The following is a 15,431-nucleotide window of genomic DNA, read 5'->3' as shown; positions in this document are numbered from 1 at the left end:
CACAAATATCAGTGGCTGCCAGGGGTTTGGAGGAAGGAGGAAGGAAGGAATAGGTGGAGCACAGGGGATATTTAAGGCTCTGAAATTATTCTGCATGAAACTGTAATTGTAGACACATAATATTATGCATTAGTTAAAATCCATAGAACTGTGGACAAAAGGGGCCACATATTCTAACCTGACAAGCTCAGGGAAGGCCAAAGGATGGTGTGAAATTTAACTTTAACTAAAAGCAGTTATAGTGGGTAGTCACCTCCAAGGCCGGTATCTTCCCTGACAAGGTCAACCTTTACTTAACTGAGCCTATCTGTCTTTCTGCATCTACGATAACATATCCTTGAAATGTCAGGGTAATTTGTAACTTCCTTTTTTCCAGACCCCCTCGGGGCACAACCAAATGCGCCAGGATTGAGACCATAAATTCCTTCATTGTTATCATGATAATTGTTGACTGATAACTATCCTGCACCCACCTAAGTAATGTATCTATCATTTTACTTTTTATCCAATCCCAGAGATTTCCCTGCTTTGCTTTCTCCCACCTCCCTAATCTATCACCAATGGATTTCATGTAACCCACTTACATCTCCTCTTTTGGTGTAAGGTAGAAAACAAGGTGAAAAACCACCATTCTCAGGAGCATTATCCCAATCCATTGATGTCTTTCAATAAGTGAATGTCTAATAAATTCCAAGTTATGGCTATCTACACTTGTCGACAGTTTGGCTCAAATAAACTCACAAAAATTCTTTATAGGTTTGAATGTTTTTACGTCAACATAACCATATAACATGGAGTGAACTCTAATGTAATGGACTTCAGTTAATAATAATGTATCAATACTGTATCATCAATTGTGACAGATATACTACAATAATGCAAGATGTTAGTATTAGGGAAAACTGGGGCCAGGGTAATTCTCCTTACCTTCTGCTCAATTTTTTTTCTGTAATTGCTCTAAAAATAAAGTCCATTCTTTTTTTCTTTTTTAAAAAAAAGGTAATGATGAGGCATGAGACCATAATATGAGAAACATAGCAGTAGAAATGTGGGTGGTGAAAACGCTCTTCTACTTTCCACTGGTAAAAACAGGGGTATGGTGCTTATTGCAAGGTGTCACACTTTGCAAAGGGATTATGAAAACTAACTGTTCAAAAGAGGGAAACTAGTGCTGCTTAAAAGGACTCTAATCACATCTGGATATATAAAAAGAAATAAATATATTTAACTTGCAGAAGTAGAGAAGTAAAATGTGGTGAAGAGGGATGGATTTCAGGGAAGAGGACATAACAGTTGTCCTTAAACAATTGAAGGACTATCTTAAAAAAGGATTTATTTCTACAACTCTAAAAGGAAGAACAAGGACAAATAGATAGAACTATACAAAAATATATTTGGGCTTAATATAATGCAAATGTTTTTAATCCTCACCCAATATGTTCTCGAGAGAGAGACAGAAGGGAGAGGGAGAGAGAAAGAAACATTGACCTGTTGCCTCCCAAAGGAACCCAAAACCTGGGTATGTGTCCTTACTAGGAATCCAACCTGAGATCCTTTGGTACATAGGACAACACTCCAACCACTGAGCATTGGACCATAATGCTAAATTTAAAAAAAAATAATTAGAACTATTGTAATAACTGTGTATGATGGCAGGTGGGTTCTAGACTTATCAGGGGAATCACTTCGTAGATTACATAAGTGTCTAACCATTATGCTGTACACCTGAAACTAATATAAACAATATTGAATGTCAACTATAATTGAAAACTTTTAGAAAGTTTAAAAATCATTAGAACTGTCCTAACAATTTCATGAAAGTTCCTGAGCCAGAGTCACTCAGTGAAGCTGTTCCCAAATTCTGGCCCACAGAAAGTGTGAGATAACAAATTTATGTTATATAAAACCACTAGTTCGGGGGTAATTTTGTATGCAGCAGTAGAAAAATAATATAGTTTGTATGCTTATTTAGGATGTCTTGAAGAGGCAGGCTGGTGGAGACAGTGGGAAATAAGGTTAAAACTCCTAACCCTTTGTGTCAAAGTCATTGCTGGAAGCCAACCTCTAACCACTATGCCAGTGATATAAATTTTAAGGGTCTTAACAAAAGTTTGTTTAAAATATATTTAACTATATAATATAATAGAAAATAAAATGCATATGACCATTAAAAATGGTATTTAACCCAGCTGATGTGGCTCAGTGGTTTAGTATCGACCTATGAACCATGAGGTCAGGGTTTGATTCCCGGTTAGTGCACTTGCCCGGGTTGCAGGCTTGACCCCCAGTGTGGGGCATGCAGGAGGCAGTTGATCAATGATTCTCTTTCATCATGATGTTTCTACCTCTTTCTCCCTCTCCCTTACTCTCTGAAATCAATAAAAATATATTTAAAAATAAAATAAAATAATTTTAAATGGTATTTATTTGGTCATATTATCCAAAATATAAACTACTTTGTGGCATAAGTACTTTAGGAGATTGTTACTGCCTTTAAAATGGTTCATTCAATTTTCCAAATTCTTAATGAGCTCTTTGAGAAGTGATCAGATTCTGAATACATCATGAAGGTGGAGTGAATAGGATTTCATTACAGACTGGCTATGGGCTATGAGAGAAAGAAAGGAGTCAGCTTGACTCCCATGTGTTGGCCTTAGCAACTAGGAGAATGAAGTTGCTCTCAACTGAAATGGGAAAGCCTGTGGATAATGCAGGTTGATAGGGTGGGGTGACAAGGTTGGGAGTTTTGTTTTGGGCATGTAACGGTTACATCAGATGCTTTTAGACAACCAAGTGAACACATTGACTCGGAAGTGAATGTGGACATTGGAGCTCATGAATCTTGACAAGATATAAATTGGGAGTCATGGGTACATAGATAGTATTTACAGCCATTAGGCCTCAATAAAACCATGTATAGACAAAGGAGAGAAGAGCACTGAATCCTATGTTAAGAACTAAGAAAATGAAGATGAATGAATAAATAAAGAGAATGAGCAGCTATTGAGGTAAAAATAACAACCAAGGTGTGATGTCCTAACAACAAATAAAGTGCATCTAGAAGGAGAGAGTGATTAAGTCAAATACTGCTAAGAGATCAAGTAAAATGAGGACTGAAAAATGGCTATTGAGTTTTAACAACCTAGTGGCCATTGGTGACTCGACAAGAGCAGTTTGGGTGGAATGATGGAAGTAAAAGCCTCTCTCAAATTAATTTAAGAAAGAATGAGAAAAGATGCTCAAGGTCACTAATAATCAGAGAAATGCAAATTAAAACTACAATGAGATATCACCTCACACCTGTCAGAATGGCTATCATCAATAAGTCAACAAACAAGTGTTGGTGAGGATGTGGAAAAAAGGGAACCCCAGTACACTGCTGGTGTAAATGCAGATTGGTGCAGCCACTATGGAAAACAGTGCGGAGGGTCCTCAAAAAGCTAAAAAAATGAAACTGCCTTGTGAACCAGTGATTTCCCTTCTGGGTACATATTCGAAGAAACCCAAAACACTAATTTAAAAAAAAATGCACCCCTATGTTCATTGCAGCATTATTTATAACTAGAGGCCCGATGCACGGATTCATGCACTGGTGGGGGCCCTCAGCCTGGCCTGCTGAGCTAGAGCCAAAACCAGCTCTCTGACATTCCCCAAGGGGTGTTTGATTGTGAGAGGGCGGTTCTTGGGTGATGCACCCTGGAATCGGGTTCCCTCCTCTCTGGCTCCAGGTGCAACACCTGAGAACTGCAGCTGCCAAGTCATCGCAGCTCGGTAGCTCCTAAGTTGAGCTTCTGGTGGTCATTGTGCATCATAGCTACCAGTGAGATGGTCAGACGGTCAGTGGTCACTTAGGCTTTTATATATATGTAGATAGCCAAGATATGGAAGCAAACCAAATGCCCATCAATAGATGAATGGATAATAAAGCTGTGGTACATATATACAATGGAATGTTCCTCAGCCATAAAAATTTAAAAAAGAAATCTTATCGTTTGCAATAGCATGGCTGGACCCAGAGGGTATTATGCTAAGTGAAATAAGTCAATCAGAGAAAGAAAAATACCATATGATGTCACTTATGTGTGGAATCTAAAAAACAAAATAAACAGCCCTAACAGGTTTGGCTCAGTGGATAGAGTGTCGGCCTGCGGACTGAAAGGTCCCAGGTTCGATTCTGGCCAAGGGCATGTAACTTGGTTGCGGGCACATCCCCAGTGGGAGGTGCACAGGAGGCAGCTGATCAGTGTTTCTCTCTCTTGATGTTTCTAACTCTCTATCCCTCTCCCTTCCTCTCTGTAAAAGATGAATAAAATATATTTTTTAAAATAATAATAAATAAACAAAATTGAAACAGACTCATAGATACAGAGAACAGACTGATGTTTGCCAGAGGGGACAGGGTTGGGGGACTGGGTAAAGAAAGTAAAGGGATTAAGAAGTACAAATTGGTAGTTACAGAATAGTCACGGGAATGTAAAGTACAGCATTGGAAATATAGTCAGTAATATTGTAATAACTATGTATGGTGCCAGGGTGGTACTGGAAATATCAGGGGGTAGAGACAGCACTTCGTGAAATGTATGATTGTCTGACCACTGTGCTGTACACCTGAAGCTAATAAAAAATAATACTGAATGTAAACTGTAAAAAAATAAAGAATAATATACATCAAAACAAAAAGAAAGAGTGACAGGAGAGAAAATGAGAGTGGGTAATGACAAACTCAATTGAGAAATTTTGCTGCAAAGGGAAGCAAAGAAATGAAGTTACAGGAAAAGTAGGGTCAAGAGAAGTTTTTTGTTGTTTTGCTACTGCACAAAAAGAACAATTCTTTTACCTAGATCTCCACAGAGACATGTTCAAAGCCTTGAGTTAATTCATAACATATTTCAGTAGGTATGTGGTAGCTTTGATGTATTTCCCAGCACCTATATGGCCCTTATTCTGACTTCATTTGTGCATGAAATGGTTAATAATAACTGTAAACATAGAGAAAGAAGAGAAATTTATTACCTTTGTAGTCAGAAAGTTCAACTAAGGCTGAACTCTCCTCCGGGAAATATTAGACATTGGTCGCTCTTTCTCCATTTAGAGGATTGGTTATCAAAGAAAATCATTATGTAATTATTATCAACATGAGGTGGCAGATTTTCAACCCTTAATGGGTCTTGTACATTCCATAAGTCTTGGGAAAAATCTGAAGTTGCTGAGCTCTGTGGTGTCTGTCACAAACATTAACAAATGTCCAGCCATCTACAAATAAAAATAAGTTTATTGGTACTGTAATTTCATTTCATATTAGAAGAAAACAGATTTTTTAAAGTAATTTGATTTAGAAGCCATGACTAAATTTCTATGTAAAGTTAAACTTCACAATGTCAACTTCTTCTTATCCCACATTGCCTACCCTGAATGCACAGCCAACATTAACAGTGACTTCCATTTGAGATTATTTTGAAAACATGGATCAGCAGTTATCTCTCCAAATGAAATCAAGTATACGCAGCCTCATTGTAAGCTGATAACAGTAATAATGACTGCAATACAATATTGTTTCCTAGACCTAATTTCTTTTTGGTCCCCTCTACTTATTTCACCACATCTCCGTCTCTATTTGCATGTGTAATTATCATAAAGATAACATCCTGTAACTATTAAAACTCACTGGAAAGTTGAGGGTTCATGCACAATGGTTAAGACAATACACTCAGAAGTCAGAATGTCTAATTTGGAATTTTGATTCAAATACTTACTAGCTGTGTGACTGTGAACAAATCATTTAATCCTCTCTAACCCCGGATTTCTTCATCTTTACAATGAGGACAATAATAGTAGTATCTATCTCATAGTGCTATGTGTTATGAGATAAAGTACATAGAAACTTAACATAGTGCTTACATAGAGTAAGAACTTGATAAATGTTTGCTATTAGAAGTACCTGAAATAGTAATACATATTCCCTTGCAGTTCTCTCACTGGGAGTTAGAAAGAGCACAACTTTTTAAGACCCATTGGATGATGCCTGTAACCTCAAAATAGAATACAACCACAATTTGCAAAGAAGGGTTAAAAGCCATTGTCTGTCTTACCAGTATTTTTGAGAAAAGCGATGACAGCAACTTTAGTATCGGATATTACTTCCACCCTGAAATCACCATTGACTTCTGATGGGCCACGAATCAACTCCGAAAGCAAGGGTAGCCCATTCTCAGTCACGGCATCTTGGATATTATAAAATGCAACCAGCAGGGAGGCTTGCAAAGGGTCTTTTTAAAATTCATCTATTACATCAACTTCCATTTCATCACTTTCCTCTCTCTTCTGAAAAGGATTACTTTTGTACTGAGGTCTTCCAACTCGGCAATTTTTAGGGAGACAAAAATACTTAAAATGTTAGTTTTTATATCTGGTTCAAAATTTGAAAGGCCCTGTTCTTTATATTACTTGCTGATCTTTTAAATACTTTTAAAAAATAGATTTCACTCATTGCCTTATTTTTAAAAAATAGTGACTCTTCAGCTAAATGATCATGCGAAGTTAAATATTCTTCGTAAAGACAGATTTATACTCACCCAATCACAGAAAAATGAAAGTAACAAACATGACAGTAAATGATGGTGTTCATCCATTGACCTAAAATAATAGACCTACAACTTGTTACTGAAAAGAAAGAAGTTTCTGTTACTGCATAATGAAAGGGCAAACTACAAACCTAACCAAAATGCAAAAACGCTGCCTAGATTGGAGAACCAAGATGGTGGCATAGGTAAACACCTGTACTTGCTGCCTCTCACAACCACATCAAAATTACAACTAAAAGACAGAACAACTATCATCCAGAACCGTGGAAAAGCTGGCTAAGTGGAAGTACTACAACCAGAGAGGTGAAGAAAGTGCATTGAGACTGGTGGTAGGTGCAGAGGCGTGGAATGAGCTGGCACCCGGGTGTTCTGCTTTAATTGGGAGGGAGATACAAGCTCCCACTTGCTCTGAACTCCAGTTCTGGACAAGACTCTGGGGGACCCAGACACATACGGGGAGAAACTGGACTGTCTGGCATTGGGACTGGAACACGAGGGCGGCTTTCTTTCAGACAGAGGTGCTCATAGTGGTCATTGTTCCTGCACTGGGACCTCCCTGGTGCAGGGCTGAATGGCAGCCATTGCTGTTTGCTCTGCCCTGGTGATTCTCTAAGACCCTGCCCCACCCAATTTACAACCCCACCCAAGCTGTGCACAGTGGCTTTTGAATATGAATGGCCTGTCCTTTCTCAGCTTAAAACCTGTTAAACAGGCAACTGCTGGGTCACAGAGCCCCAAAGCTATTAAAAGAAGGCCCAAGGCTGGCAGCAGCAGCCTGCCTTGCTTCACAGCTGGGCCTCATTTGGGCACTTCCAAACCCCATACAAAGAGGAGGAATCTGCAGATCTCTCTGTAGGTCCTGCTGGTGGCCCCAAGCAGTGGCTGACTTTGCACCTCCTTGGAGATCCAAGAGCCAGTGTACCCAGTGGTCACTCTCAGACCATACCAGATTGCAACTCTTCACATCCATAAGTGACATACTCAAGGGACAGATTCAATGAGCACCAAAGCCCCACTGAAGCAAGTCCTGCCCCATAAGGGTGTCTCCTGCACAGCAGCTCTTCCACTGTAGACACAGCTAGTCCTCACAGCCAATTGGCCTGGAGGTCAATTCCTCCCAGTGATACCAATAGCAATCAAAGCTTAACTACAACAAGACTGTGCACACAGCCCACAAAGGGGTGCACCAAGAGTGTTCACGTCAGGTGATTGGGGAAGCCGAGCCACTGGACCCTATAGGACACCTACCACACAAGGCCACTCTATCAACTCAAGGAGATTTAACAGCTACCCAATACATAGAAACAAACACAGGGAAGCAGCCAAAATGCAGAGACAACGAAACATGTCGCAAATGAAAGAAATGGAGGAAAGCAAAATACTGGATATAGAGTTCAAAACCACAGTTATAAGGTTACTCAAGAATCTTCTAGAAGCCTCTGAGGAACTTAGTGAGGCCTTCAAGGATCTTAGTGAGAATGCCAAAAAAAATGGAAAAGGACAAGTCAGAAATTAAGCATACACTGACTGAAATAAAGACTAACATACAGAGATTCAACAGTAGGCTAGAGGATCCCAAGAATCAAGTCAAAGATTTGAAAAACGAGGAAGCAAAAAACACCCAACCGGAAGAGCAAAAAGAAAAAAGAATCCAAAAATATGAAGATAATGTAAGGAGCCTCTGGGACAATTTCAAGCGTACCAACATCTGAATTATGGGGGTGCCAGAAGAAGAGAGAGAGCAAGATATTGAAAACCTATTTGAAGAAATAATGACAGAAAACTTCCCCTACGTGGTGAAAGAAATGGACTTACAAGTCCAGGAAGCACAGAGAACCCCAAACAAGAGGACCACACCAAGACACATCATAATTAAAATGCCAAGGGCAAAAGACAAAGAGAGAATCTTAAAAGCAGCAAGAGAAAAACAGTCAGTTACCTACAAGGGAGTACCCATACGACTGTCAGCTGACTTCTCAGCAGAAACTATGCAGGTCAGAAGGGAGTGGCAATAAATATTCAAAGTGATGAATACCAAGAACCTACAACCAAGATTACCCAACAAAGCTATCATTTAGAATTGAAGGTCAGATAAAGAGCTTCACAGATAAGAAAAAGCTAAAGGAGTTCATCACCACCAAACCAGTATTATATGAAATGCTGAAGGGTATTCTTTAAGAAGAGGAAGAAGAAGAAAAATGTAAAGATAAAAAATTATTAACAATGAAGTGACAACAAATACATATCTATCAACAAGTGAATCTAAAAATCAAATGGCCCTGACCAGTTTGGCTCAGTGGATAGAGCGTCGGCCTGTGGACTGAAGGGTCCCAGGTTCGGTTCCAGTCAAGGGCATGTACCTTGGTTGCGGGCACATCCCCAGTAGGGGGTGTGCAGGAAGCAGCTAAATCAATGTTTCTCTCTCATCAGTGTTTCTAACTCTCTATCTCTCTTCCTCTCCCTTCCTCTCTGTAAAAAAAATCAATAAAATATATTTTTAAAAAATAAAAATAAAATGAATAACAAATCTGATGAACAGAATAAACTGGTGAATGTAATAGAATCAGGGGCATGGAAAGGGAGCAGACTGACAATTCTCAAGGGGAAGGGGGTGTGGGGGATGCAGGAAGAGATTAGACAAAGATCTTACACCTATGGACAAGGACAGTGAGGGGGCGAGGGCCTGGGGTGGAATGGGAACCAGGTAGAGAGGAGCTATAGGGGGGAAAAGAGGAACATCTGTAATAATCTGAACAATAAAGATTTTTTTAAAAAGTTGGTATTGCCCAGTTGGTGTGGTTCAGTGGTTGAGCTTTAACCTATCAACCAGGAGGTTACAGTCTGATTCCTGAGTTGCAGGTTCTATCCCCATAGGAGGGTGTGTAAGAGGCAGCTGATCAGTGATTCTCATCATTAATGTTTTTCTCCCTCTCCCTTCCTTTCTAAAATAAATAAAAATATTTTTTAATGTTAAAAAAACTGACACTGCCTATTCACTAGGAAGATTGAGTATGAACAGACATTTATAGACATTATAGGGAGAACAGGGACTTCCATTTTTCATCGAGGCCAATTTTACTGTGAACTTAAAACTGTTCTAAGAAATAAAGGTGGGCCTGACTGGACAGCATTGCTCAGTGATTGAGCATCAACCTATGAACCATGAGGTCACAGTTGATTCCCGTCAGGGCACATGCCCAAGTTACAGACTCAATCCCTAGTGTAGGGTATGTAGGAGGGAGCCAATCAATGATTTTCTGTCATCATTGATGTTTCTATCTCTCTTGCCCTTTCCCTTCCTCTCTAAAATAAATTTTTAAAAAATTGTTTTTTTAAAGTTTGCTCAGCCAATGTGGCTCAATGGTTAACATTGACCCATGAACCAAGAGGTCACTGGTTCCATTCCAGATGAGGGCACATGCCCAGGTTTCAGGCTCAATCCCCAGTAGTGGGTATGCAGAGGCAACTAGTTGATGATGTTTCTCTCTCATTGGTGTTTCTCTCTCTTTCTCTAAAAATAAATGAAAATATATTTTTTAAAATAATAAATAAATAAAGTTGGTATCTGGGAACTCTCTATGCCCTCTGGTCAATTTTGCTGTAAGTCTAAAACTGCTCTAAAAAATAGTCTTTTTAAAATGCATTTTTAAACAATAAGTACAAAACTAAATAGTTCTAAATTAAGAATAGATAATATGGGGGATAAACCAAGATGGCGGCATAGGTAAACACCGGAGTTTGCTGCCTCAAACAACCAATTCAAAAATACAACTAAAAGACGGAACGGACATCATCCAGTACCACAGGAAGGCTGGCTGAGTGGAAATTCTACAACTAGAAGGAAAGAGAAAAGCATACCGAGACTCAGAGAAGGCGCAGTGCTGTAGTAAAATACTAAGGTGCAGAGGTGCATGCAGAGCGGGCTGGTGGCTGAGGGCGCGGTTGTCGTTATCAATCGGAAGGGAGTCTCAGGCTCTGAGCTTCAGTTCCGGGTGAGTCTCTAGGGACCCAGACTCATACAGGAGAAGTGGGACTGTCTGGCATAGGTCGGAACCCGAGGGCAGCTTTCTCTCCAAGGGGCTTGCAGCAATTACCAGGACACTGAGAAGCAGAGCCTCTGAAGGCAAGACTGAGAGCAGCCATAACTGCTAGCCACGCCCTGTTGATCCCGTGGGACCCACCCCGCCCAAGCCCTGCAGGGAGACTTTTGCTGGATAGCCTCAGGCAAAGGCTAGATTAGCACCTCCCTGGAGATCCAGGAGCCAGGAAACCCAGAGGTCAGAGTGGGACCATCAAGTTTGCAGCTCCATGGAACCATAAAACACACACTCAGGGGGCAGACTCAGTGAACACCAAAGCCCCATTGAAGCACGTCTTGCCCCAGAGGGGTGTCTCCAGCACAGAAGTTCTCTCACTACAGACACAGCTGATTCTCACAGCCAATTGGCCTGGAGGTCAATTCCTCCCAGTGATACCTACAACAATCAAGGCTTAACTACAACAAGACTGTGCACAAAGACCACAAGGGGGTGCATCAAGAGTGTCTTCCTCAGGTAATTGGGTCACTTAGCACAGAAAGCCACTCTATCGACACAGCGAAGCATAAAAAATGCTGAGACAAAGAAACAGGACACAAATGACAGAAATGGAGGAAAGCAAACTGCTGGATATAGAGTTCAAAACCACACTTTTAAGGTCTTTCAAAAACTGTCTAGAAGCCACCGATAAATTTAGTAAGACCCTCAAAAAGACTGGTGAGACCACCAATAAATGTAGTGAGATCCTCAAGAAATCTTGTGAGACCCTCGATGTTGTGATAAAGGACCAACTAGAAATTAAGCATACACGGACTGAAATAAAGAATATTATACAGACTCCCAACAGAAGACCAGAGGATCGCAAGAATCAAGTCAAAGATTTGAAATACGAAGAAGCATAACACACCCAACTGGAAAAGCAAAATGAAAAAAGAATCCAAAAATATGAAGATAGTGTAAGGAGCCTCTGGGACAGCTTCAAGCGTACCAACATCCGAATTATGGGGGTGCCAGAAGAAGAGAGAGAGCAAGATATTGAAAACCTATTTGAAGAAATAATGACAGAAAACTTCCCCTACCTGGTGAAAGAAATAGACTTACAAGTCCAGAAAGCACAGAGAACCCCAAACAAAAGGAATCCAAAGAGGACCACACCAAGACACATCATAATTAAAATGCCAAGAGCAAAAGACAAAGAGAGTATCCTAAAAGCAGCAAGAGAAAGAAAGTCAGTTACCTACAAGGGAGTACCCATAAGACTGTCAGCTGATTTCTCAACAGAAACTTTGCAGGCCAGAAGGGAGTGGCAAGAAATATTCAAAGTGATGAATACCAAGAACCTACAACCAAGATTACTTTATCCAGCAAAGCTATCATTCAGAAGTGATGGTCAGATAAAGAGCTTCACAGATAAGAAAAAGCTAAAGGAGTTCATCACCACCAAACCAGTATTATATGAAATGCTGAAAGGTATCCTTTAAGAAGAGGAAGAAGAAGAAAAAGGTAAAGATACAAATTATGAACAACAAATACACATCTATCAACAAGTGAATCTAAAAATCAAGTGAATAAATAATCTGATGAACAGTATGAACTGGTGATTGTAATAGAATCAGGTACATAGAAAGGGAATGGACTGACTATTCTTGGGGGGAAAGGGGTGTGGGGGTGCAGGAAGAGATTGGACAATAATCGTGCACCTATGGATGAGGACAGTGGGGGGGAGTGAGGACGGAGGGTGAGGTGGGAACTGGGTGAAGGGGAGTTATGGTGGGAAAAAAGAGGAACCAATGTAATAATCTGAACCATAAAGATTTAATTAATAAAAAAGAATAGATAATATGAAAGAGTATAATAAAAATTCCAGAAATAAGATTTAACTTATCAAAAAGTATAATCTATGAAGTATTAAGAGGAATAAGAATATGAAGAAATGAATCATAATTTAATAAATATTGTTGGGAAGTTAATTTTCATTATGAAGAAAATTAAGTATCAATTCATACTTCACAATAAACAACCAAACACAATAATATGAATCCTTGATAGGTTAAAAATGATAACTGTAGATACCCCAAAAGTTGTAGAATGAAATGCTATATCTGTTTAATTGTACCAAGGTAAAAAATTTTCAAATAATGAAACAAGATGTACAGATAACAATTTAAATGGAATCACATAAAACACTAAAACAATAAAAATAAAAAGATATCTACAACATAGCAGATACTTAAGAAATGCAGGTTGATACATTAATATAATGGAGCACAAGACCCTCTCCTCAGCCAAGGCAGTAAATTCCTAAATTTCCAAAAATGGAAAGAGTAGACTTGAGCAAATGAAATGGCCACCTTTGTTCTTGGTTAGAACATCTCCACACCATCTCAAGATGTCAGCTGTCTGTAATTTAATTTATAAATTTAATGCAATCCCAATTTTGACACTGATCGTAAGTTATAAGTCAATCCTAAAGTTCATAAAAAAGATAAACACACAAGAATAGCTAAGAAAACACTAAGGAGGAAGAGCTCAGTGGGGGACTAGCCCTGACATTAAAATATATAACAAATTCTCTGCAACAGATGAATAAACAGGTCAGTGGAACCGAAGTTCAGAAACAGCCAAATGACATTTTTAAAAAATGTAGTAAATGAAATAGTGGTATCTCAAGTACTGAGGCAATGCTAATCTTTTTAATAAAGTGGACTAATGAAACAAAGTGGAAGATCTACAGGAAGTGATTTAAATGGATTCACAGAATTGGTTTTTGGGACAACAGGATACCCATTCAGAAAAAAAGATTAAATTAGATCCATTCCTCACACCATATACAAGAATAAATTCCAAATTTACCAGAGATCTAAATATAAAAAATATTAAAAGGTGATAATAACCTGGGTGTAGCGGGGAAACTTTTAAAATATGACTAAAGTCCACATGCAGTAAAACAAAAAGGTTGGTACATTTTACGTGGGGAAATTTTGCGTGGGGAAAAAGGCCACCATTAGCAAGCTCAAAAGACAAATGACAAACTGGAAGGAAATATTCATAATTTATATCAGAGATAAAGGACCAATATTCCTAACTTATAAGGAGTATTTCTAAAAGTTGAGGGGGAAAAGATGCCCCGCACTCTCTTTCGGAACAAGTCAGGGTGGAAAGTCCCCAGAAAAGAGGGTTCTGAGGTCCGTGGGGTCTCTGGGCTACAAAGTGTCGCGCGTGTGCCTGTGCCAGTGCCGAGCGCCAGACGGGTCGGCCCTGTCGCCCCCTCCTCACCCCGCCCCCCGGGGCGCCCCTCACCATCCTCGCGGCAGAAGAGCGCCGGGAGGGGGCAGGCTGCCCGGCTCCTGGCTGACCTCAGGCTCCGATCTCCCGATCTCTTCAGGCTCTGAAAGTCCTCCTGCAACTTAGTGTGAAAGTTCGTCGGAGGGATGGGGCCCCAGAGCCCGAGGACTCTCACGCCAGCAGGCGGGGCTGGGCGCAGTCATCCTCAGCTTCCATCTGCCCCTACTGCCGGCCTGCCCCACCCAACAAGCTAGCGCCTAGAGATCTTTCATTTTCATTTCTCTGAAAACTGCTTCTGCCTTCGGTTGCAGTCTTGAGGTAACAAACAACAGCTGCCCCGGATTTATGTCAACATTTTGGGACAGATGTTGCTGTCAGACAAATTCTGAGTCTAAATCCTGGGCTCTATCATTTCTCAGTGGAGTAACTCAGTCAGTGGCATCTGTACAGTGGGCATAGCCACAACCACTTCATGATATTATTGTGAGGATTCAATGAGATAGAGTCTGTAGAGTGTCTCTAGCATATGTTTTAGAAATCAGCATTCTCAGGGCTCTAGGACCCTGCATGAGGCCTTCCCAGCGGATCCTAAACTGAGGAAGTTGGGGCCACAGGAGCAGCAGGAGGTCCTGTCCTCAGGGGACCCGGTGCTTCTGCCCCATGGAGATCAACAGCTCCTGCACTTCTATGTTTGGCAGTGCCAGAGCCACCACTCGACACTGTAGGCAGCTGTGGTGGCCTTGATGTTCAGCACCGGGGCCAACCAGCCCCCAGGCCTCTTCATGCTGCTTGGCAAGCAGGTGAAGGTGGTTGCTCAGCACTTGCTGTTCATTGGGAACACCCTGGGCCAGCTGGCAGCCTCTGCCCCTCCTCAAGCATAGGTCAGGGCTGCAGGTACAGTGCTGGGCCAGGCATTGCAGGCTACTGTGCTCACTGTCAAAGGAGCTGCTCTGGGCTACTCATCGAGTTCTGCAGCCCAAGCAGATGGTGCTGTGTGGGACACAGCTGGCAGGGCAGACCCTGCAGTTCACCTGTCTGGCCCCCTGAGGGTCACTTGGCCCTGCTGTGCCCCTCCCCTGCCTGCTGGAGCCCTCTTCCAGTCCTTGGGCAGCTGGAGGGCTCTGTGTTAGAGACGAGAAGTGGCGTATCTTTCCCCATTCCTGCCCCTTTCAGTTATCTGTCTCTCACAGAGGCATCTCTTCCGCCCTCCGCAGCTTTTGTATGAGCCACTTTGTATAAATTATTTTTACTTAATAGCATTCCTTGCTTCGTCAGGAGCAGGTGCCAGGCCCTCTGGGACACGGGGAACTGAACTCTTCCTCCTCTCTCAGCACTGCCACCCACCTCTGGCAGCGTAGCCCCACAGAGAATCAGGTGGGTGAAACTTGGACCATCAGGAGCCCTTTCTTGTCCTAAAAGTTTGTTTGTTTGTTTTTTATTTTGTGGTGTGTGTTTTTGTTGTTGTTTTTGTGGGTTGGGTTTTCTTGTTTGGTTTTTTGCTCTAGAACAGCGGTTCTCAACCTGTGGG

General features: G+C 41.0%; 1 protein-coding gene across 6 annotated transcripts in view; it reads right to left on the bottom strand.

Annotated features, from left to right (window-relative positions):
* The window catches only part of LOC118676791 (protein mono-ADP-ribosyltransferase PARP15-like), a 46,037-nt gene extending 31,868 nt beyond the window's left edge, over positions 1-14,169 (bottom strand). For 2 of the 6 annotated variants that reach the window (XM_036351265.1, XM_036351267.1), the window contains exons 1-2: positions 13,919-14,167; positions 5,014-5,253 (exon numbers count right to left, since the gene is read on the bottom strand). Coding sequence is in view for 2 of the 6 variants with exons in the window: in XM_036351268.1 (XP_036207161.1) it covers positions 13,919-13,921 (3 nt within the window). In the remaining 4 variants the exon portion in view is untranslated. Of the gene's footprint in view, positions 1-5,013; positions 5,254-6,089; positions 7,040-13,918 lie in introns of those variants that run through there. The other 4 variants (XM_036351268.1, XM_036351271.1, XM_036351269.1 and 1 more) reach the window with 3 other exon arrangements.
* Positions 14,170-15,431: the final 1,262 nt, after the last annotated feature.

The sequence above is a fragment of the Myotis myotis genome, unplaced genomic scaffold, assembly GCF_014108235.1.
Source record: "Myotis myotis isolate mMyoMyo1 unplaced genomic scaffold, mMyoMyo1.p scaffold_m19_p_2, whole genome shotgun sequence".
In the NCBI taxonomy this organism is placed as follows: domain Eukaryota; kingdom Metazoa; phylum Chordata; class Mammalia; order Chiroptera; family Vespertilionidae; genus Myotis; species Myotis myotis.
This window is presented reverse-complemented; position numbering and strand designations above follow the sequence as displayed.